The 23240-nt window shown below is 42.1% G+C and overlaps 1 protein-coding gene across 1 annotated transcript in view; it reads left to right on the top strand.

Annotated features, from left to right (window-relative positions):
• The window catches only part of CNTNAP2 (contactin associated protein 2), a 1212102-nt gene that overhangs the window by 876941 nt on the left and 311921 nt on the right, over window positions 1-23240 (top strand). The window contains exon 14 of the mRNA XM_074985481.1: window positions 17278-17434. Within this exon, the coding sequence (XP_074841582.1) occupies window positions 17278-17434 (157 nt within the window). The remainder of the gene's footprint in view (window positions 1-17277; window positions 17435-23240) is intronic.

Below are 23240 nucleotides of genomic sequence, written 5' to 3'. Positions count from 1 at the left end.
TTTTCCGTGGAAGACACGGTCTGATTTATTGGTGGGGAGCACAAATCAGTGTGGTGATTGGGGTTGGTTGTTATTACAACAGGGAAATACATTGTTATCGTGTGCATGGCAGATTATTCATGAAGCTGTCTTAAAGTGTCCCTGATTGCTGCTGCCTCCACATGGTTATTGGTGAATAGTTTTGTAGGCAGCTGTGAGTAAGCCCTGCCCATGGCCTCAGCATCAGTATTCCAGGCATTCAGGAAATTAGTCCACCTGGATTCACACATTGTGCAAAATAATGCACACTGTAATCATGGTGGGGACATTAGTTTAATAAAGGTCCAAATGGGTCAATTGGCATCCGAACCTCATTTTTAAATGGCCAGAAGCACATTCAATCCCCATTCTGCACTTGCAGAGTCTTTGACTGAAGTTTTCCTTGCTGCAGTCCAGGGGTGCTGTGCAAGGTTTCATAAGGCAAGGGAGCAGAGGATAAGCAGGGATGCCCAATATTGCAATAGACATCTCCATGTCACCAGTCTTGATTTTCCAGTCTGGGAAAGAAGTTCCATTCATGAGCTTTTTATGCAGCCCAGAATTTCTGAAAATGTGCATGTCATGAACTTTCCCCATCCATCCCATGCTGCTGTTGGTGAAACGACCTTTGTGATCTACCAATGCCTGCAAAACCATGGAGATGTACCCCTTTCTGTTTATATACTCCAAGGCCAGGTGCTCTGGCGCCATGACGGGGGTGTGCATGTCATCTATGGCCCCACCAAGGTTAGGCAACCCCTGGCCAGTAAAGCCATCCACTGTGGCCTGTAAATCTCCCAGGGTGACAGTCTTCCTGAGGAGACACTGATAGATTGGATTGGCTACCTGCATCACCATGACGCACACTGTAGATCTACCCACCACAAATTGATTTGCCACTGACCGGCAACTGCTGGGCATTGCAAACTTCCACAGAGTGATTGCCACTCACTTGTGAACCGCTAAAGCTGGTCTCATTCTTGTGTCCTTGCGCTTCAGGGTGGGCATAAGCAAATCTCAAAGTTCCATAAATGTCGACTTACACATGCAAAAGTTCTGCATCCACTGTTGGCCATCCCAGGGCTCCAAAACGATGCAGTCGCGCCAGTGTGTGCTGGTATCACTAGTCCAAAACTGCTACTCTACTGTCAGCAATGTGTTCAGGGCAGCCAGCATTTGTGAGTTCTTGGACCACAGTAGAAAAATTTCCTCTTCAAAACCTTCATCATCATCACCATCATTATTATCTCACTTTTTAATTGACAAAAAAAATGCAAGACAGTCCAGGAGTTTGCCCAAGTGGTGTGTGCAGCAACTTGAAACATCTGAGGATCCATGCTTGCGTTAGCACTGTGCTGGAGAAAACGGTGTGATCTTCTGTTCATTTTCACACAATTACTGGTGCTCTGAATTCTGGTACAGTGCTTTGCATTCTGTGATAGTGACATCAAACACCCACAAGCAACTGAGGCTAAGGAAGTGTGCGATAGGTGCCCACGATGCATTGCTCATGCAGTCAAACTTGAATAAGGCAATGGGAACACAGAAACTTGACACGGAGCAACAGAGGGTCGAATTTCCAGAAGATTTGTGGACACAAATTCAAATTCATAAGAACGAGGTTAAGAAATCAAATTTATTAGACGTTGAATTTATCTTATAGTGTAGACATAGCTTCAGAAGAACCTCTGAAGGGACCACCAAACTGTCAGACAGGTAGAACAGAGAATAAATACCACATTAGAGCCTAGTTTTCAGCAGGGCAGCCATTTTAATCTGTTTCAGCAAAAACAATGAGGAGTCCTGTGGCATCTTAAAGTCTAATCAATGTATTTGGGCATGAGTTTTTGTGGGCTAAAACACACTTTGTCAGACACATCTGATGAAGTATGTTCCAGCCCAGAAGAGCTTATTCCCAAATAAATTTGTTAGTTAAGATGCCCAGGACTTCACATTAGTACCTGGAAGCAGTCCCTTAAAATGTTGTGGGAACCCTGGAGCTCATGAGACAACAGCGATTTCAATGAAATGCATAGTTCAGATAGACTAGCAGATGACATGCGTATATTTGTGGTCATTAAACAAGGTTATGCAAGATTTTTATGAGCCCTGGCCTCACAAATGAAAAATACAACTTTGTATGTGTATGAAACAAGAACACCTGGATTATTGGTCTGTTCTAAATGAAAGTAAAGAAGAATTGCACCTGTTTCATAGTATTTTAGTAGCTAAGTAATTTTTTTCAAAGGTGTGATTCACATGCTACTTTTGGAGGTGTCTAACTTACTGTTTACTGACTTTTTGCACAGGTTTTGCTGTTTAATAGTATTGTATAAATATACTGTATTGAAATGCCAATCTGAATATCTATTACACTGAATAGCTTATTGTAATTTACATTTATTATACAAGCAGTCAACCCTTTATGCACTATCCTTGTAAATCTTTATGATGCAAGATTGATCACTGTTATTGTGAACAATCACACCTTTGGACATCCTCCCTGTAGAGTCTTGTAGAAGATGAATGGTTTATCACTACATAAAATATTCCACCGCTCGCCTTTGCTATTAAAAGAGTATGAAGAAGGTGCAATTGTTTTTTACATTCATTTAGGGCAGCCAGATAATCTAGATGCTCTTGTTTCATAAACTAACAAAGTTATATTTTAAACTTGTGTGGGCAGGAATATAGATAACCTTGTTAACTGACCACAATATGTGCTCACATCATTCACCACAGTACCAGGAGCAAGAAGTCCTGTACAGATGCAAGATAGATTTCATATATTCTTTACAGGCACAATTCTACAAATTGTTCCATTGGGCCTATAGAATACCTAGCATGTATTTGATTGAGATTTATATACTTTTTAACAATTTTTTTAAACATTTTGATCTAAAGTTAAAATTCCAGGACTATTTTGTGTACCATGAGGCATACTAAGGCCTGTCTGGTATTTTTTTGGAATACAGAATTTTTTTAAACTTGATCTAGAAAACTGGGGGATGTTTTAATACTCTGTGAACTTATTATGGTTGCACTAGTACTTCCATCATTAAAGGGCTCTGACACTTGTCATATCCCCATCTCTCCTCCATCCATGTACTTAGTCTATAATTCCTGAGTGTGCAAGCTCATCACTCTTGTCCTTATTCTCAGACCTATGGCAAGATATCCCATAATTTTCTACTTTTGTATTTAGTTTAGGTGTGTCGATAAAAATGTTAGAAGCCAGGTCAGTTTATGAATACGTGACCTGTTCTTCGTCTCCCCTCACACAAAGGCCATTTCTACACGGAAGATCTTCTTTTGAAAGACCATGTCCACACACAAAAATGTGATCAATCCACTCTTTCAATAGAGAGTGTCCATGCAGCCTCTGCTCTTTCAAAAGAAGAGGCCAGGAATCAAAAGATCTGGCACCATGAGGAATTCTCTTTTGAAAAAAGGGCCCCTAGAGCAGCTATACACACTTTTTGTGAAAGAAGTTTTTGAAAGGTGGTGCTTTTCCTGATCAGAGAGTGGAAGAGGGCTTCCGGAAGAAGACCTGCATTCTTTTGACTTCATATCAAAAGAGTGCACTTTGTGTGTGGATGCTACATGTGTTCTTTCAAAAGAGGTCCTGTTGTTCCAAAAGAACTTCCTAGTCTAGACATGGCCAAAGTTTGGGACATAATTCTCCAAAAGGAACATTTTTACCACATTTCTGAAATCTATTTCAGTTTTTATTTTAATATTGATTCAACATCACTCTCTTAAAACTAACTTTTCTTAATAAGTACTTTCTTTATCTTCTCCATACTCTCATTTTATCTTTACCCACTAGAAACATTGTGAATAATGCTTAGTTATTGCAAGTACTGCTCTCTTTTTCAGAGAATTTACTTGAGGTGAGACTTTCCTTTGTCCTCAAATGATCCAATGAACTGACAGAAAAACAAGAAGTCCTGTGGCACCTTATAGACTAACAGATATTTTGGAGCATAAGCTTTAGTAGGCAAAGACCTGCTCCATCAGATGCATGAGTTGCAGGGGAGGTTCCAGGGGGGTATTTAAAGAGTGGGTTCCCAGTAAAAGGGAGGGCCAGAGCTGACAAGGTCTATTCAGCAAGGTGGAAATGGCCCATTATCAGCGGTATGTATCAAAAGAAGAAAAGACGAGTCAGATCAGACAGGGAGATGTGACCCATTGTCAGAGTCTAATGAGGAGATATTAGCACCCAGAGCAGAGAAGCTGCTTTTGTAAGGGGTGAGCCATTCCCAGTCTCTGTTTAACCCTTGCTTGATGGAGTCAAATTTGCAAATAAATTGCAGCTCAGAGATTTCTCTCTCCATTTAATTTTTGAAATTTCTTTGTTTTAGGACTGCTACTTTTAAATCTGTTACTGAGTGTCCAGTGAGACTGAAATGCTCTCCCACAGATTTCTATACATTACCGTTCCTGGTGTCTGATTTATGTCGATTTATTCTTTTACGTAGAGACTGTCCAGTTTGGCCAATGTTAACTATAGTGGGGCATTGCTGGCACATGATGGCATATATTATATTATATACCTTCACATCTACTAATATAATATATGCCACCATGTGCCAGCAGTGCCCCACTACCATTTGCATTGGCCAAACTGGACAGTCTCTACATAAAAGAATATATGGACATAAATCAGACATGAGGAGTGGTAATGTACAGAAAGCTGTAGGAGAACACTTCAATTGCCCTGGACACTCAGTAGCCAGATTTAAGGGTGACAGTCCTAAAACAAAGAAATTTCAAAAATCAAATGGAGAGAGAAATCTCTGAGCTGCAATTTATTTGCAAATTTGACTCCATAAACCAAGGATTAAATGGAGACTGGAAGTGGCTCGCCCCTTACAAAAGCAGCTTCTCTGCCCTGGGTGTTAATATCTCCCCATTAGACTCTGACAATGAATCACATCCCCCTGTCTGATCTGACTTGTTTTTTCCTCTTTTGATGCATACTACTGATAGTGGGCCATTTCCACCTTGCTAAATAGACCTTGTCAGCTCTGGCCCTCCCTTTTACTGAGACCTCACTCATGAAATACCCCTGTGGAACCTCTCCTCCATGCGTCTGATGAAGCAGATCTTTGCCCATGAAAGCTTATGCTCCAAAATATCTGTTAGTCTATAAGGTGCCACAGGACTTCTCATTGTTCTCAAAGATACCGACTAACATGGCTACCTCTCTGACAATTAACTTACAGTAAGCCACACTTTCGAGCACCTAAACTTTGCTATATTGCTAGGTATAATTGTGACTCTGGTGATTGTGCAATGTGCGCACTTTAGAAACCAGCAAACCGCATTGTACGAGGACATTTGACAGCTGCCTTTTCCAGCTAAATATCACCACTGGGACTGTGCTCTCCAAGAAAAATAATAAGGCAGGTTTGGTTAGTACTGCTGCAGTTTGGAATGTGAGTCTTGATGAGGGAGAAATCACTTACACTGCACTGGCTTTTCAGACTCTGGGCCAAAGAGTTAATCTTTCTGACAGAAAAATGAAGCTGTCAAGAAGGCTTTTCCTGGGCAAGCTGCAGCTCGTCACCATTCCAATAAGACAATTCTCCCTCCTGTTTTCCTTTCTTGTTTCTCTTTTTAATGTGTTGATTCTGAAAGACGATAGGAACTTTTTGTTTCTGTTGGTCTGAATGAAACAAAGGGACTTGTGAAAAAGACAGAGGTGGTCTTGTAAAAGAATTCATTAATCTATCTTTGTAAATGTTTTGAGCCAAGAGAAATGTTGATTAACTCAGTGAAAGGGGCATTTCCATCAAATGAATGACGGCTAGTATAAAATATTGCATTTGTTGCTTTACTTGTTCCGGATCTGCATGTTTTGCAAATGTGTAGTGACACAAATATTTGCCTCCAAAACATCCTCTGGAATATAATGTGATAATGGAACATTTTGCACATGTTCATGGTTCTGCCATAGTCATCAAATTGAGGGCTGACTGTTAACACTCTGCACAGTTTTTTATTCCTCAAGGACATAACCAGATTGTTTTCTCCCTGTCTTTGCCATATTATACCAGGCATAAAGAGCAGAATTTTGCTCTACATCAGTTCTCTCACTCTTATGTTCACCAAGCCACAATTGCCAGGCTTCCCAGTGGGGGGGAGCGGTTCAGTGAAGGTTCATTGGAGGAATCATTTTTCCCTAAGTTGTGGAGTGGAAGTGGATACATTATGTCACTGACCAGAACCCCAACCTCGGTTCAAAAATATGGACCAACTGTCCCTTTAGAGCTGGGCACTCGGAATCTTGTCTCCTGCCTCTACTGCATAGCCAAGCACAGTGATGCCTCTATTCTTCTTCACACACTTCTATAGCATTTTTCATAAATCAATACAGTTGTCACAGAAATTAAGTGCCTGAGTGAGTTTATAAAAAAGGATGTTCCAGCCCAGTGACAGTAAAGGAAAATAGAATTGATTAGATCTTCTGACCATGGGAAGAGAAGCCAAAAACAAACAATAGCCTGACAACAAAGATTTCTGTAAATAATAACATAAGGCTTTTACCCCATAATACTGGTAAACTTATTAGCTAGCTCTAAAACAAATGCCCCTTGTTAGCTTCATTTGCCTGCAGTTTCTTTTTTATCTTTTTCCTTGGGCTTGCATTTGCCAGTTTGCTTCACTTTGTGCCTCAAGCTGGGCTTGGCTAAATCTGGTTCTTCTCGCCAGTAGCAGTCTGGCTACCATCAGTGTTAGCTTTTGCATAGGCTCATGCATTTGCTTTTTGTCCTTTCACTGGGGCTATGTCTACACAGTGTTATTCCTAAATAAGCTATTGTGGAAGAGGTATTCCAGAACAGCTTATTTCAAAATAACACAGCTGCACAGAAACTGCCTTTTAAAAAAAGTGTGTCTGCACACAATAGAATCTATTTTGAAATAGAGCTATTGGACACATGGCTTATTTCAAAATAGGCTCTATTCCCTGTCTAAACAGAAACTATTCATCATACAGTAAGGTTCACCAATTTCAAAATAAGGCATCTCCTATTTCAGTTGCATTGCGCAGGTGCTTGCATAGTTATTTCAAAATAGCAGCTGCTATTTCAAAATAACTTTGTGTGTAGACATACCCTAGTTGGTCTAAAGCAGGGTGGGCAATAAAAAAGTGGCAGCCTGCCAAGGTTAGTCGCTGGCAGGCTGCCAGGACTACATTCACCTGTGCCTCCACAGGTGACAGGCAATCGCAGCTCTTGTTGGCCGCAGATCACTCTTTGCGGCCAACAGGAGTGACAGAAAGCGGTCAAACTAGGACAGTGCTTCACACCACTCACAATGGCTGTGAATGGTGATCCACGGGCAACAAGAGCTGCAAAGGCAATGGTAAATATAGAGGTGGGGGGCTGCTAGGGTCTAACAATGGCAGACCGGATCCAGCCCATGAGTGGTATTTGCCCACCCCTGGCCTAAAGGAAAGAAAGCTGTAGTGATTAACAAAGACAGAATCAAAAGAATCTATTGTCTTCAGCACTTGACATTGCATTCACTTATGCACTACAAAAAAGGCAAAGATAGAACAAGAAAGCGAATTGAATCACAAGGAGGAAAGAAACAGAGAAACCCATTTCAGTCTCCTACAAAGACAAACCTTTCCCAGTGTCCCACACAAGTCATATACAAGTCATCATTTACCAAAGAACTGAAAATAATCAATATATATATATACTTTTTTGCATTCCATGCACTGGTCTTCTTATGGGAAACTACAAAAACAATCATTTAGCACCCGATTCTTCTCCCCCCTTATAACAGTGTAAATCCAAATAACTCCGCTATTGTTTGTCAATCATTTGAAATCACTGAAACTGCCTAGGGTTTGCCTAGGGAGTGCACATAACAGCAGAATTGCTCAGCAGATGTTTTTACATGTGCTACAGCTCCCATGACATTAATCAGGCACAGCACTCCTGTCAGGTGTCCCATCAGCAGAGCGCTGGTGCTTGCATGGGCCAGTGGCAGAGCATAGACCTGGCTATCAGAATGTTATTAAACTAGAGTAAAATAAAATAAGCCCAGAAAATTTCATTGCCTGTGAACTGAAACTTGGAGGGGTTATTTGCCTATTCAGAAAACACGTAATTGAAAAGTGGGTCTTTATTTAACTTGTGAGCTCTGCATCATCATAAACCTGTTTGTTTGAGAAGTGGTAAAGACATAGGCAGTAGCAGCTGAGGGACATTCAGGCTATGTCTACATGGTGGGAGCTATTTGAGGATACTGCAGTATCCTGAAGCAGCTGCCCACATCTATGCAATACACTTGTGGTCTTGAAACAGTTTTCGAGATAGCTGGTGCGCTACTCCGGCATCCCTGTACACCTCATCATGGGAAGATTAGAGAGATACCTTGATATGGGGCTTTATTTCCACACATGGAGCCATTTAGAGTTAGACAATGCCGCATGCCATAGCCTACTTCAAAATCTACTCAAAATAAGCTACGCAATTTGCATCAGGCAAATTGCATAGCTTATTTTGGGGTTACGGGGCAGTGTAAACATAGCCTCAGTTGCACATTATAGTCCTGATTGATTGGCTTTGTCTTGATTAGGGTCAGAGACACACCAAGGACAGTAAAGAGGGACTCGGTGAGACTGGGGCTGTGGCCCAAGCATGCACTATATTTGGAAGCAACTTTTCATACGGTGACAATCATTCCACTGCATTTGCTCCCCAACAAGTTTCTGGCTAACTCATCCAGAATTTCTTGTGGAAGTACCTCTGTGCAGCAATCACCCCCTCATGTGCACATGTAACACCAACAGGCACAATCAAACCTGGGACCTCTGGAGCTCAGTCCATGAGCCTCTGCCCCATGAGCTGAAAGCTAGATGGCTGTTAGATAAGACTGTAGAGCAGACTCATTGATCTCTCTCTGAGTGGTCTCCGTGCCAGTAGGTGAGACAGTGCACTCACTCAGAAGGTGTGTGGGTTAGACACACATACATGCACACAGAGTTCAGGCCGTGGCTGAAAACCAAAAGTTAAAAGATAAAATTGTTGTATACTATCCTTCATTTCACACAATAATATGCACGGTACCCTCAGAATGTTATACGCAAAATGGCAGAATTCTACCTGCCCTTACATATGCAGATGCTTTCACTAAAATAACACTATTCGCACAGCCCCCTACACACACACACACTGTTCCTATTTAATTCTCACATTGTCCTATGTACCAAAGGATGTAAAACGAACTGTTGGCATCACTAAAAAAAACATACTGTAACAGGTGCACCTATGTGGTACCATTAATATTTTAGAAGGACAACTTTGGACTTCCTTGATGCCAAACAAAGATTAAGCAGGCAGTATATCTCCTGTTGTTTTGTGCTCTTTGGTTTACAAAGAATTGAACAAAAGACCAGGGAGTTAGTGTTGTATGTATAATATATCTGTTTGCTTAACAGCTGTTTGTTCCCAGCTACTTATTACTGAGGGTTTTTTTTTAACCAACGCCGATATTTGGAGCTGTTCTGTAATGCACTCACAGCAGACAGTTGTTTCTGTAGTGTTTGGAGCAAAGGAATCCAGTTTAGTAAGTTAATTCTTAATTGTTGGTGGAGAATCAAGGACATGTAGTTAGAAATGAATTAGAGATGAGCTCTAGCTGGAAAGTTTTCAATGGTCTTGTTTTGCAGAGGGGCTCTGCCATGTATTTCAATAGGCGTTCCTGTTGCTCAGCAGGTGTAAAAGTCAAGTGCTATAATTTTAAAGGCGAGCTAGATGGAGTTTAACTCTCCAAGGGATCTGAGCAGGTTTCGAGCATCTAGAGACAGGAAGGCTTTGAATTCTTGCATTGAGCCAGTTTCAGCTTGTCTCACTTCATCAAGGAGGCAGGTTACCTGTAAACATATAGCCTCTTGTTTTGGGCACAGAACTGGCAAGAAGTAATGGTAGATGGTTGTCAGGAGATGCACCAATGAGAGGGAGAAGAGGAGCTGGTAGGGATGGTTTTCTTGAGGTTCTTTGCAGGGTTAGAGGAAAGATGAAGGAATTATTAGTGTTGTGGAAATCAGGTTATTTAGGGTGAGCTTAGCCATCAGTACTCTGAGGGTTAACTTCTCTGTTTGGTGCTCAGATCTTTTGACTATCTGGATGCATTAGATGGACACCTAAATGGAAGCTGGGATTTCCCATAAACACAGCCCAAATCCCAGGTGCTAATCACTTTTGAAGCAATGTCCCCGAAATGCTGAAGTTAATTATATTTTTGTTAATCAGTGGAATTTAGAACTAATGGGTTTGATTCAGTGTTCAGTAGAATAAACTATTTGCATGAAAGTCATATGTTATAAGACTACACTGCTATGTCGGAAACAAATATATTATTGACTGTTAAAAGTTCTGTTTGCATGACATTAACTTTGGTGGGAATATTTTCATACTAAATGAAATGGTTTGCTGGAAGATGTATTTATCGGATGAGCACAGAATTGCTTTGTTATTATACTCAAGATCTGTAGGTATATTCAGAAGCTCCCCTGGTTTAGTCTTGTTTCAATCTTTTGCTAGAGAAGGTACATTGTCTCTGTTAGAAAATGCTTGTACTCAGTAGCTTTAATAATCTAGTATTATTAAGGGAGAAAACCTCGAATAATTTGGTTAGAGTTATAATTTGATTTAACTAAGGCATTAATACGTTCAATTAATTTGCTCCAGAGTTCAGCCTGGCAGTCATTGGAGGTGCTGGGGTTAGCAGCATATGCAGAAATTATGTGAGGCAGATCTGAATCTTTAAAAATATGGTTCAGGCCTGTTGTTGCAGACAAACATTTCTACTCATCCTTATTTAGCACCAGCTTTTTCCTTCTCCTGGGAGGTCAGTAGCATTGCTACAAGATGTAATTATGCCCTCTTCAGTACATTTGGAGCAGTGGCATGATACCTTTGTCATTCTTCCAAAACCAGTAGTCCATTCTGACGCCAGTATTGCTATTCTGTAACCAGTTTCTGGGTGCTTGCAGGATGACTTTCCTGTGTACAATGAGGGATACTCAGTGTAATCTAAGTGGCCTTTTTATAACAAGTAATCCTGTGGCACCTTAGAGACTAGCAAATGACACAGATTAACAGAGTTACCTCCCGTGGCTTTTTTTATTTTTTTCTAATAGATGGCTTGCTTTGTTGCATACACACTATCCGGACATGATATGGCTGAATGGTCCATAAGGCAGTCTGTTCTAAGAATCTCAGCCCAGAACCATAGCCCTGCCCCCAGGAAGCAATTCTTTTCCTGAAGAATTGGCACTAGTCAGAGTTCAAGGCAGAGAATACACTCTCCTGCATCTTGTACAGTTCCCTTTCTCCTGAAGCTGCCTCTTCACAAAACATGGCACATCCCAAAGCTAACGGTACAGCATGTCGTCCTAAGAGTCAAAGCTTGCTCACGCACGAGAATCAATATATAAATGAAAACCTTTGAAGTCTGTGGAAGTAAGCCCACTGACGGAGGCCCGGCGGCGGGGGGAGAAGGGCAGTTGCTGAAGGTCCCAAAGTTTCCAACGGACACAGAGTTCCCAGCTGCTGCTGACACTGCTGCGGCAGCAGCAATGGTCGAAGCCACAGGTCCCTTTGAATTCCTGCCAGAGTGCCTCTCTGCACCATTCTGAGGGTTGTGGGGAAGGCCCAATGCCATGGTCTGGGCTCTGCCGAGTGCTAAATGCACTTGGCTCCACACTTTCTGCCCTCAGCCTCACCCCTTCCAGGTGCGCAGAGCCACCAACCCCACCACCACCTTGCCGCAGGGCCCGTAGTGGCTGTCTGCCCCGCTGTGTGTAACAATGCCATCTAATAATGCTTACTATAATAAACATAAGTGGCTTCTTCCCCTGTATGTGTGTGTGTGTGTGTTTTTTCCCCCAAGGGGATGGGGAGGGTTAACAAAAATGCATGGCTTTTAAAACTCATTCCACCTACATTCATATTCTTAATAATAATAAGAGATTATGAAATATTCTTATATTCAGAATAACTTCCTCTGATAACTGGATCCTCCTTCTGTTTGGAGTTCACTACTCCAGTTGTTTAGCTAATTCTTTTCCCATTAGCACATAAACCTTCCTAAGTGGAAATAAGAAACAGACCATAAAATGACAGTGTACACACATCCTGAATGCACAATGATTGAGGAGAATGATGGTTCTACTTCTAAATGTAGAGTTGCTGCTACCAAGCAATAAAAACAGTGACTTTTCCTATGATCTTTGCTCTTTTCCCTTTATGTTCTGTTTCTTTTTCACCTTATTCATTCTGTTGGTACATACAGTATATCTAATCAATTTGCTATTCTCCATGTATTAATATCGTACAAGTATATGGAATTTTTCAGTCTGAAGGATCTCAGCAAAACTGTGGGCAAAAGTATCCTCACTTCCTTTGCAATAATGGAGTGGAATGGGACAAGATTAATTTGACTGACACAAGCCAGAACGGTTTAGGCAATGACAAGGTAAATGCAAGAGGAGGTGCATCTTACTAGTATTCTAAAAACCCATGTTTGCCATCATTAATCTCTGATGCTGAGTGTAGAATATGCACATGAGGAGTGGGAAATTGGAATGCCCCCTAAAGAGCTGAACATAGCCCATTGACTTCATTGGCGTGGAGATGCTTTCTCAAATACAGGCATGTCCCCAAATAAAGCAAAAGTCCTTTCATTTTTAGCAATTTATTTAGGAATTTTTGAAAGGGAAATCTAAGAGATAAAATGATAATCATTACAACAAGGATCAAGACAGCTGCATACAAACTGCACCAAATCCTCTGCTCATGTGAATTGGCTGAGCTGCTTTGTAAAGTCAATAACTGTGAAAGTTTTCTCTGCCATGATTCAGAACATGTGCTAGACTTAGTTTAAAACTTAATATAATCCGTCAATAAAAGAGTTTTATCACACACCTTTTATCCAGCTGTCTTCTGCTTTTCTATTCTACCCATCATCATAGTTAAGGGATACTTTTGCTTTTATCTAATCAGTCATTTACTTTCTTCAATTTTAAACATGTCTACTTGTTCCTAAATTTTTGAATGCTCTCTCTTTTGAACACATTAGGTAATTTTCTTGCTTGCTGGTCATCTAGGTAGCCAGCTAGTTTGCTACTGGAGCTTTTAATAATGAGAAGCATGAGGTGTTGCTGTTTTTGAAAGGTGTGAACAGGCAGAGGTCTATTCCAGTCACGGAACAGCTAATACTGAAACAGTCACAATATGTTACTTAAACTACAAGCTGTCTTCCAATATGGCAAAATTATGATATAACCTCCAAATGGCCAAATTGCTGTGTCTGAATGTGCTGGATCTGGCACTCAGAAATGTGCCTGGATGCTGCATTAATTAAAATAATTCAAACATTAACTGGTGGAAAAAACATTTACCTGTAAAGTACCCCTGGTTAAATAAACTTTTTGCAAGCCAGAGCAATGTAATCTCATACCCTAGACATTTTTATAGCAACTTTGAAATGATGCTAGAATACTCACATAATGTATCCTGCTATAACCCTGAGCATCTTAATATCTTTCAGTGATAATCAAATCATGGAAGCTAAAACGACCAATTTAGAGCCTAGAATGGAGTCACTCTATTACCATATCCATTACTGTTACTATGAAGTTTGGAGCATCCATGCTGTGCTGCATAATAATAGTCGTAAAGCCCTAGGTGACCACAACTTTGTCACGTAACTGCATATTCAGTAATGGTACTCTTGTATTACGTTTAACAATTCAAAAGCAGTAAATAGAGTGATTTTATTTTGAGGAGGGATTCTATTTGCTTGTCCTGCTGTCAGAGAATTTAGCCCTCTCTGGTCCATGGTGTGGTTCAGTGTTATCACATCCGGAAGCTAGAAGAAGATTTACAATGTGGAGTACGGAATTAGATCATCAGCTGAATATATTGGGGGTTAGGGATGCCGATTCAGCTTCTAAATGCTTGCGTGCAAAACACAAAAATTAAATGATTAAAACATTTCATTGTTATTACTAAGAAGAAAAACTGCATGGAGCATTAAGGAGGATTTTACTTCTGAAAAGCTTAATAAGTAAAATACATCAAAGTGGCTTCATTTCATTTAAGTTGAAAATATCATTTACAGCACATTACTTGGCGGAATATTTTTGAAGCAGAAGTTATGTAAAACCAAGTTGTGTTATACTGTTGTAGCTTCGATAAAACCAATGCATGGAACTCACTGAAGACATATTCACATATTTTGAAGTGCATGCTTAAGTGCTTTGGCAAACTAGACCCTTAAACAGGGTCATGTTTGATAAGAATATTTTTCAGTATAGAGTAGAAGGGGTGTCTCTTGATCTGACAGTTAGAGGTTCCACTTGTCCAACAATATTATGTAGAAATATACAGTAATATGAGAGAAATTACGGTTACAGACTGTATGCCAAGTAGAGAAAATATATCACAGGATAGAGTATGTTAAGTGGAAAAGCTGCAGTGTTAACATCTGTCATGAATGAATGCCTGTAAAGGGTTACAATCAGAGAGAGAGAGAGTGGCTTCTCTGCTAGCAAGCAGCCACATGAGCCAATTGGAAAAGAGAGAGGGATTTTCTAAATTAAGCAGATATATGCTGAGGGGTCTTTTGTGTGTGTGTGGCCAGAGAAGAGAGATGCAGAGATGTTTAAACCAAAGCAGGCTCAGGGAAGTCAGTAAATACCCAGGCCACAAAGGCTGTGGCCACACTTGTCCAAAACTGCGAAATGGCCATGCTAATTGCCAAATCAAAGAATACTAAGGCACTGAATTGAATATTCAATACCTCTTTAGTATTCGCACACTTCCGGCCGCAGCGCTTGGTGGCTTGGCGTGGCTATATGGGGGTCCTTTTCTAAAGGACCCCACACCTTTCAAAATCCCCTTATTCCTCTGAAATCCTCAAATTCCTCGGGCCTCTTAGAGAAGCTTCTTCCCCAGCTGCTCCCACTCTGCTCATCTGCCAGCCCTGCTTTTCCTTCTTGTACTCACCCCACCCTGGCCTTACCCTGTCACAGGGTACATCAGCCAGCCTGAGAAATCTTGCACCAAACTCAAAATAAACAACTGAATAAACATTTCCTTTCTCCAATATCTCTTTGGCTGTGGCCACACGTGGCCAAAACTTCAAAATGGCCGTGCTAATTCCTCTGAGAGGAATAAGGGGATTTCAAAATGGGCAGGATCCTTTCGAAAAGAAGCCCCGTCTAGACACGCCAAGTCGCGTACATTCAAAAGTGGCACTTTTGAAGCACCATGGCTAGAAGCGTGCAAATGCTAGTGAGGTGCTAAATATTCATTTCAGCACCTCATTAGTATTCTTCGATTTGGCCATTAGCATGACCCTTTCTAAGTTTTGGCCAAGTGTGGCCACAGCCAAAGATATATTGGAGAAAGGAAATGTTTAGTCATTTGTTTATTTTGAGTTTGGTGCAAGATTTCTCAGGCTGGCTGATGTACCCTGTGACAGGGTAAGGTGGGCAGAGGGGGTGAGTACAAGAGGCAAAAAAAGGGCTGGCAAATAAGCAGAGTGGGAGCAACTGGGGAGGAAGCTGCCCTAGGTCAATTGGAGCCAACTGGTCCTACTTAAGACTGCCTTTAAAAACCCCTTTGCCCAGTGGAAGAGGAGGGTGATAGAGGAGCATATAAAAGATGAGAGGAGAGAAGCAAAGTGGGGGGCAGGTTCTAGGCACACCAGAGGAGGGGAGGAGTAGTCAGCAGCAAGGGGCTAAGGTCCCTGCCCAAGCAGCCCTGAGATTCAGTGTGAGGCCGGAACAGACTGATCACACAGGGGGAGCCAATCCAGGAAGGGGAACGTGCTGCTGCTGCTGCTGCTGCTGCCTGGAGGAGGTATGGGGCGGGGTATCATCTGGGGAAGTGGCCCAGGGAGAAGAGCTGCAGTGTCCACAATGAGGGGAGCCCTTCCCCACCAGTAGCAGCCACACAGGGTCCCTGGGCCAGAACCTGGAATGAGTGGGTGGGAGCCGGGTTCCCCCCAGACCACCATCTCCCCCACCACCCATCCCAAGAACAGCAACAGCATCCTGGCCATGGGGCTAGTGGACTGAACAGAGGCCTGGAGCCTAGGAGCGCAGCTAGCCTTACCACAACCTCCACACACACTGTAACTTTAAAACTGAATCCCAGGGAAGTAATTCTATGTGCTTTAATCTACTAACCTTTCATGTTGTTGCTTTGAAACACTGAACAACTCAGTATGCTTTATCTGTAAATCTTTTGCTTTCTTAATAAATCACCCTTTCTTAAAGGCAGAGATTTAACTCCTGTGTCCTTGAGAAGGGTCTGTGCATATGCATGTCTAAGGCTGAAAGGTCAGCTGACAGAATGCAGCTTAATTTCTTCCTCTGTTTTCAAGCTCTCTCCAAAGGGAGGGTTAAGAGCTTGGGGGTCACACCACAGGGACACATCCCAAGTGTGTCTGCCTGGCTTTTAAAAGGGGGTTTTCTCACTTGGGTGGTGGGTTTTCTCACTTGGGTGGTGACAGCTACCTTCCAAGGTCAGGGAATCTGTGACCTTGGGAGGCTGGTAAGTAGAAGCCTATAGAAGCAAGATATTTTAAGTTCTTTTGCAGGCCCTCACCTTCCACACTCAGAGCATCACAGTGGGGATCAGCCTTGATAACATCTCCTTTCAAAGACTGACTTTTTACCTGATTTGTATCATATAGGAGTCCAGTAACATCTCTTTAAAATTTAGGTTTGACTAACTGGTCACTGAATAGTGAAGGTTTTATTTTCCAGTGAAAACAAATTAGTTTCTAGTGAGGTGGGTGGATATTTTTTTAAACAAAACAAAAACAAATACCTATGCTCTGACAGTACAGCAGCCCAGAAATTGCATCACCTATTTATGCATAAGTGAAATTTAAGACTCCCAGCCTGGTTAATGTGGTGTATACAGTGAAAAATATACAAAGCAAAAACCAAATTAGATTTTTAAACTTTCCTATTATAAGATAAAAGGCGGTGTTGATGAAGATGTAAACGTGATTTTAATCTGACAGTATCCTTCAAATTTCACTGGAATTTCTGCGCATTTATAAGGGATGTGTTGATTTTCTAGGTGTACAAAATAACGTCCCAGCTGTGTGTTCTTAACATCACTTACGTACTGGATAAGTGTATCTAGCTGTGTGGCATTCTGGACTCCACTGCTACCTTCGATGCATATAACCCTCCATTCTTGTTCTTTACAGATGGAAATCCATACACCTGGTGGGTTGGAAAAGCTAATGAGAAGCACTACTATTGGGGTGGTTCTGGACCTGGCATTCAGAAATGTGCCTGTGGCATTGAACGCAATTGTACAGATCCTAAATACTACTGCAACTGTGATGCTGATTCTAAACAGTGGTAAGTGAGTTGTTAACAAATATTACCAAAACTCTGGCTAGTCGTAGTTGTATGGTCTTCACACACATTTCTTAAATGGTATTTCTGAAATCTGATACTCTGAAATTGCTGATTTTTTTAACTCCTCCCTTACTATACTGAACACAAATGCAAGTTGTACTTGTAATCCAGAACTCTCTCATCTGGCAACATCTGTAATCTGGCATGATTTTAGTTAGTTGGATGACCACTTGGTGTGGCCAAGTTTCCCATGGTCCCATAAAGTTTCTTTCCAGCTACAGTCCTGACTCTCAGTGTTCTGTGCTGTTACTTAGCTGTAATTTACCCCTAAATGTCTTCTAAGAGCCCAGTAACCAGGGGAAGTATTGGTAATGTGCTAGACAATATTGACCTCCCATGATCAGGCAAATTCTATCATCCAGCACTGGTCAAGTTCCCAGGGTGCTGGATGAGAAAGGTTTATTGAGCCTGCTTCCCTACCACATTTCCCCCTAAATCAATTTGCCCCTGTCAGTAAGAAGTAGATCTAGTACCTTCTTCTCTGGTTCGAGTCCTTATTTTCTGCATCATAAAGTTCAGTAATTTAGGAGACTTTTATGATGCACATTTGGCTGTATTTGTTATCCAACAGCCATGTGGTTAATGACACACTACGATTCCATATGATATGGAGCAGTTCAGGAGAAGAATGGCCAACCTCTCTTAATAACTTTTATATTTATTGGCATTTTGTTTGCAAAATGCAGATATTTTTTATCAGTATTCCAAAATACCTATCTGTCTGTCAGCTATTTCTACAGAGTCTGATCCATGGTACCCGAGAGACATACAGATCTGTTGTATAGAAATAAACTCACTGAAGAATGCTAAAACTAAAAAGTCAAGCACTCATTAGTAAGGCTATGACTATGTCACAGAGGTCACAGAAGAGGAAGATTCTGTGTCTTCCAGTGACCTCTGTGACATTTTCTGCCCCAGGGCTAGAGCTGTCAACAGGCAACCTCTCAACTTTCCGCTGCTGCTGGTGGTGGGCACCATGGGTAATGAACCTTCCTGCCTCCCATTTTGACAGGGGTATTTTTATTAAAAATCATGGACAGTTCACAGGCATTCATGAATTTTTGTTTATTGATGGTGATCTGTACATGATTTTTACTAAAAATGTCTGTAATGAAATCTGAGCCTTACTCCTAAGTTAGCAAAAGCCATAATAAACACTACCCTTGTTACCATTATTCATCTTCTTTGTGCAAAATTATTATGAAAGTTTTCAATTGCTTCATCACATACACTTTTCATATAGGATTTTTGCTTTGTTTAATACACAGATAGTACCAAAGTCTCAATCTATTTTTTGATCAATTTCAGAGCCAGATGGTTTTGATGTTGGTCAGTTTCATGTTTCCATCTGCTTAGCACTGAAGTCCCAGTGTTGTAAGCGTGGGGGTCCCAACCCAAAAAAAGAGTTGTGGGGAGTCACAAAGCTATTGGAGGGGTTGTTGCGATATTCCCACCCTCTATGTGGCTGGGAGCACCCCAGCTTAGTGGGGGTCCTAGGTTTTAGTTCTGGCTAGGTTGGGGTGGGACAACACTTCCCTTTCCTTGCATGGCTGCTCCAGGGAAAAAGTCAGAACCACATGTGGGTACCTCCACTAGGCTATGGGAATATCTGTTCTGCATTGCAGCTCTGACGGCTTAGCAGCCACAGAGCTTCCTGCAGCTGTTGGAGGTACCCCCATGTGAATCTTATCTCTCACCCTGTCCCCCAAGCAGCTGGCCTTTTAGGAAAAGTAGTCCTCATAGGTGGTGAGATATGGGCTTATGACACCCCAGCAGCAAGACTATTCCTAGCCTAGGGCCAAGTTCCAGCAAAACCTACCCCCTGCCATTGCTTCCCCTGTTTCCCCTACCGCACCCCCCTTGTTGCCCCTGGCAACTAAAAATGCCCTGGGGGCCCTACTGGCAGCTAAGTAGGGCAGACTGGCTTCCTGCTACTCACTTGCCATGTCAGCTGGCACAGGTGTCCCTGCAGCTGAGGAAATGGGGAAAATGTCTCTGTGCACTCCACCTTCCCCAGAGCCTGCACCCCCTTGTGCTCCCAATCCTCTGCTACAGCCAAGAGTCTGCACCCAGCATTCATACTCCCAGCCAGAGCCTGCACCCCTCCCATACTCAGACTCCCTCACAGAGCCTTAGGCAGGTGAGGGGAGAAAGACTGAGTAGGGGAAAGGCTTGGGTTCTGGGCACCACCAAAATTTCTGCAAACCTGCTACTCTGGTGGTTCTGTCCCTCCTCAGCCTGGCTGGGACTAGCAGGTAGGAGCCTCTTGTGCAGGTAGTCCAAGCAGCACAAGAAAGATCAGATTCAACCTCAACTTCTGGGACTCTCCCTACAGCTGCAGTCGACTGCTGCAGGACTCGGGGGCAGTGCAGCTGTGGAGCATTCTGTATCTGTGAGATTAGAGCCACATGTGTGCTCCTCCTGCCGCTGTAGGAGGCTCTGTGGCTGTGCTGTCTTCAGGCTGCAGCACATGCCAGAGGTGGGTCTGGTTTGGGTCTGATCTTCCCCAGAGAAGAGAGGTGCAATGGAAGAGGAAGTCCTGTCTCTCCCCAGGCTGAAGGAGTAGTGGCTGGAGATCTATGAACAGTAGAAGCCCCCTGCTAGGGCACCCTCAGCCTTGCCTTTCTCTTCCCCTCCCCTTCACTGGTTTTCCTCCAATAGCTAGATTACACAGGAGCACTTTGATTCCATGGGCATTGATATGTTTTTCTTGAACATGAATTTGATGGGGCCCACCAGAGATCAGACCAGATTTCTGTGGTGAATAATTGTTCCACTGTAGCAAGAGAAATTATAAGGAAATTCCCACTTAGTCTCAGTATATATTGTTGGCAAAAGGTGTGTTTCACTAACCTGGTTCTTAAAAGCAGTTAAACTGGTTTTTACTGAATCTTTCAAAAATATAGGGGAAGTTGGCAGTAATATTGGGCCAGCCATGTTTTTCTTCTTCATACTTCTTACTAGGTTTATGCTTTTTATAGTGATACTTCATGATAAATAACACCAAGAAAACTTTTTTTCCTATATAGGAAGGATGAATTTCAGTCTAACCTAAGGAACTTTTCTTATCTCTCTCTTTTTTTTTAAAATAATTAAGACGTTTGAGTATAATGTATTTCTTTTGTCATGTCTTAGAATGATTAGTGATCGGTAAGAATCTTACTTTTATGAGCATATTTTACAGTGTTGGCCACTTGTTGATATTTGAATTAGTAGTTTAATTATAATTAATCAGATTATTCATGGTGATATGAAGCAGGTATAAATATAGGATATTAAATATGAAAAATACATGTTGGGAATGATACAGGAATATTTGTAGGCTCTGCATGAATAATATTATAGGATGGGGGGAAATTCAGCACAGAAAACTTTAGGAAATGTTAGGGTAATAACGATATGAGGCGTGTCACAGGATAAGCAATAGAACAGTACTGAGATAAAGAAAGGGAAGTCAGTACTAGACAGAGATAGTAGTCAGACATGATACAGAGCTGAACAGAGAGGATTACACAGAGGGAAGAGAAATAGCAAGTCATGCAGGAGACACTGACTGGAACATTGGATAGATGTTTCAATGTAGTAGCAGAGCTCTAGTAATGACACAAAGAAGATATTGTCATAATAGGGAAAATGATGGAATTTGGGACATCTGTGCTTTTTCTTTGCTTGAGGCAATGGCAGTGTGTCCATGTACAGCAGGTGCAATGTACGGCGTATATTAACTAATGCATCATTTGCTTCAATGTCAATGTGCAGGAAAAACTGTCTATTGGCCTTTACTTGTGCCCTCCTTTCCTCAGCTCCAGTGGTAATTGGAGTTTTTGATATATTTCAGAAGGGGACTCTCACAAATTCCCACCCCGTTATCATGTGTGCCATGGGTACAGAGTGGTGGGTTTTATTCATTTTGTTTCCCATATGAACAAATTATTTACTTACAACCTTAACCACCAAAAGAGATGGTGCCGTTTGACAAACAAGCTGCACTTTGCTGGAAACAGTTACAATTATTTTATGGGACCTCTTCCAAGTATCTATTACTGTGGAGTCATGTTCAATTTGTGTAATCAGAAGCAGGGATGAAGTTTTGGTTGGCAAGACTGCAGGCAGCATCCTCTAGATTTTTTTTTTTAATGCACATCTTTTGGTGCCGTCTAATCCATGCCAAAGACAAACCATTTGCTTTGTTGAGCCTCCTGGATGAGGCTCGGGGTGAGACATGTCTGACCAGAGTGATTTAGCAGTTCCTAGAGAACACCCAAACCATCCAGTCAATTTAGTGCTGAGCTAAATGGTATCAGGGCTCCCAGTGCCTCAGTGCACAACTATAAGTTTCAGGCAGCAAAGCAGCTGCCTGTACTGGGGCTCTTCTGCCTCAGTGTCTGCAGCAAGCACTTTGAATTTTGTCTGTAACGGCTGTAAGTATGGAGAGATTGGAACAAGGAACCAGAAACACGGGGAAACAGACCCACCCAAGCCTCTAATTGAGAAGTGCTACACGCAACCTTGATTTAAACAATATTAAGATCTCAAAGTTAAGCACTCAAAATGTAGAAAAAGCCAGAGTTCAGACTGTCTGTGAAACCTTACTCAGAGGCCATCCTTCAACAACAAACCTTCAGAAACAAACTTCCAAGAGAAACTGCAGAGCTGCAACTCCTTTGCAAATTTGACACTCTTAATTTGGGTTTGAATAAGGACTGGGAATGGCTGGCTCACTACAAAAGCAATTTTCCCTCCCTTGGACTTTAAACTTCATCAGCTATTGAGAGTGGGCCACATCCACCCTGATTGAATTGGCCTCATTATTTCCCATCCTCCACGTGATAAGGTAGTGCCTTTCTTTTCATGGGCTAGTATATTTTTGCCTACCTCTGGTGCATTTCCACTCCAAACACATGAAGTACGGTTTTGCCCATGAAAGCTTATGCCCAATGAAATCTGTTAGTCATTAAGATGCCACAGGACTTCTCCTTGTTTTTGAGGATACAGACTAACGCAGTTACCCCTCTAATACTTGTGAAACCTTAGTTTGGCTCCCGAGCACAGATGCTTCATGAGGTATTTAATTACATGATTATGGACTATAGGATTCCTTTTTCTATAGGATTCTTGCTCTTTCAGTGCTCATGATGGACCTGTTCTGGAGTCTGTGGTAAAAAGAGGCTGTGGCCTTTAGGACCACTGCCCTGATTGCTGCAAAAATTGGAAGGTATGTAATGAATGAGGTGGGGGATTTCAGGAAGAGAAGGGACTGTGTCATAATTAAGGCTATTGATCGTTGCTCTGGAGAACTGGAGTCTATCCGTGCCTCTGCTACAGAGTTTCCTAAGTGATGCTGGGCAAGTTACTTCAACCACACCTTTCACATAAGGTAAATAATTCTGTTTCTCCTTTTCTGGGTGCTTTATTTAAGACATGGTATAAGGGAGTGAGAGGAAGGCCAGGCAGGGCAGGGGTTAAACAAGGCCTATTTGCCCAATCAGCCCCACCCCAGTTCACCTGCAGCCAGTGTCAGGCCTGGAGGAGCATAAGAGGAGGGAAGCCAGCTCAGTTCAGGGCTGACCAACCAAGAAACAGGAGCTGGCTCTGAGGCAAGCAGGGCTTGAGCCAGAGCTGCCACCAGCTCGGCTGCCAGAGAGCAGAGCCTCAGAACACACAAAGGGGAGCCCCCCCAGGGAGCCCCTCTTCCACAGGAGGGGAAACAAGATTCTCTGGGCCATGCCCCAAACTTATCCTTCAG

Source organism: Carettochelys insculpta, chromosome 2 (genome assembly GCF_033958435.1).
Source record: "Carettochelys insculpta isolate YL-2023 chromosome 2, ASM3395843v1, whole genome shotgun sequence".
Classification (NCBI taxonomy): Eukaryota; Metazoa; Chordata; order Testudines; family Carettochelyidae; genus Carettochelys; species Carettochelys insculpta.
The sequence above is the reverse complement of the archived record's forward strand: the minus strand, read 5'-3'. Positions and strand labels throughout refer to the sequence as shown.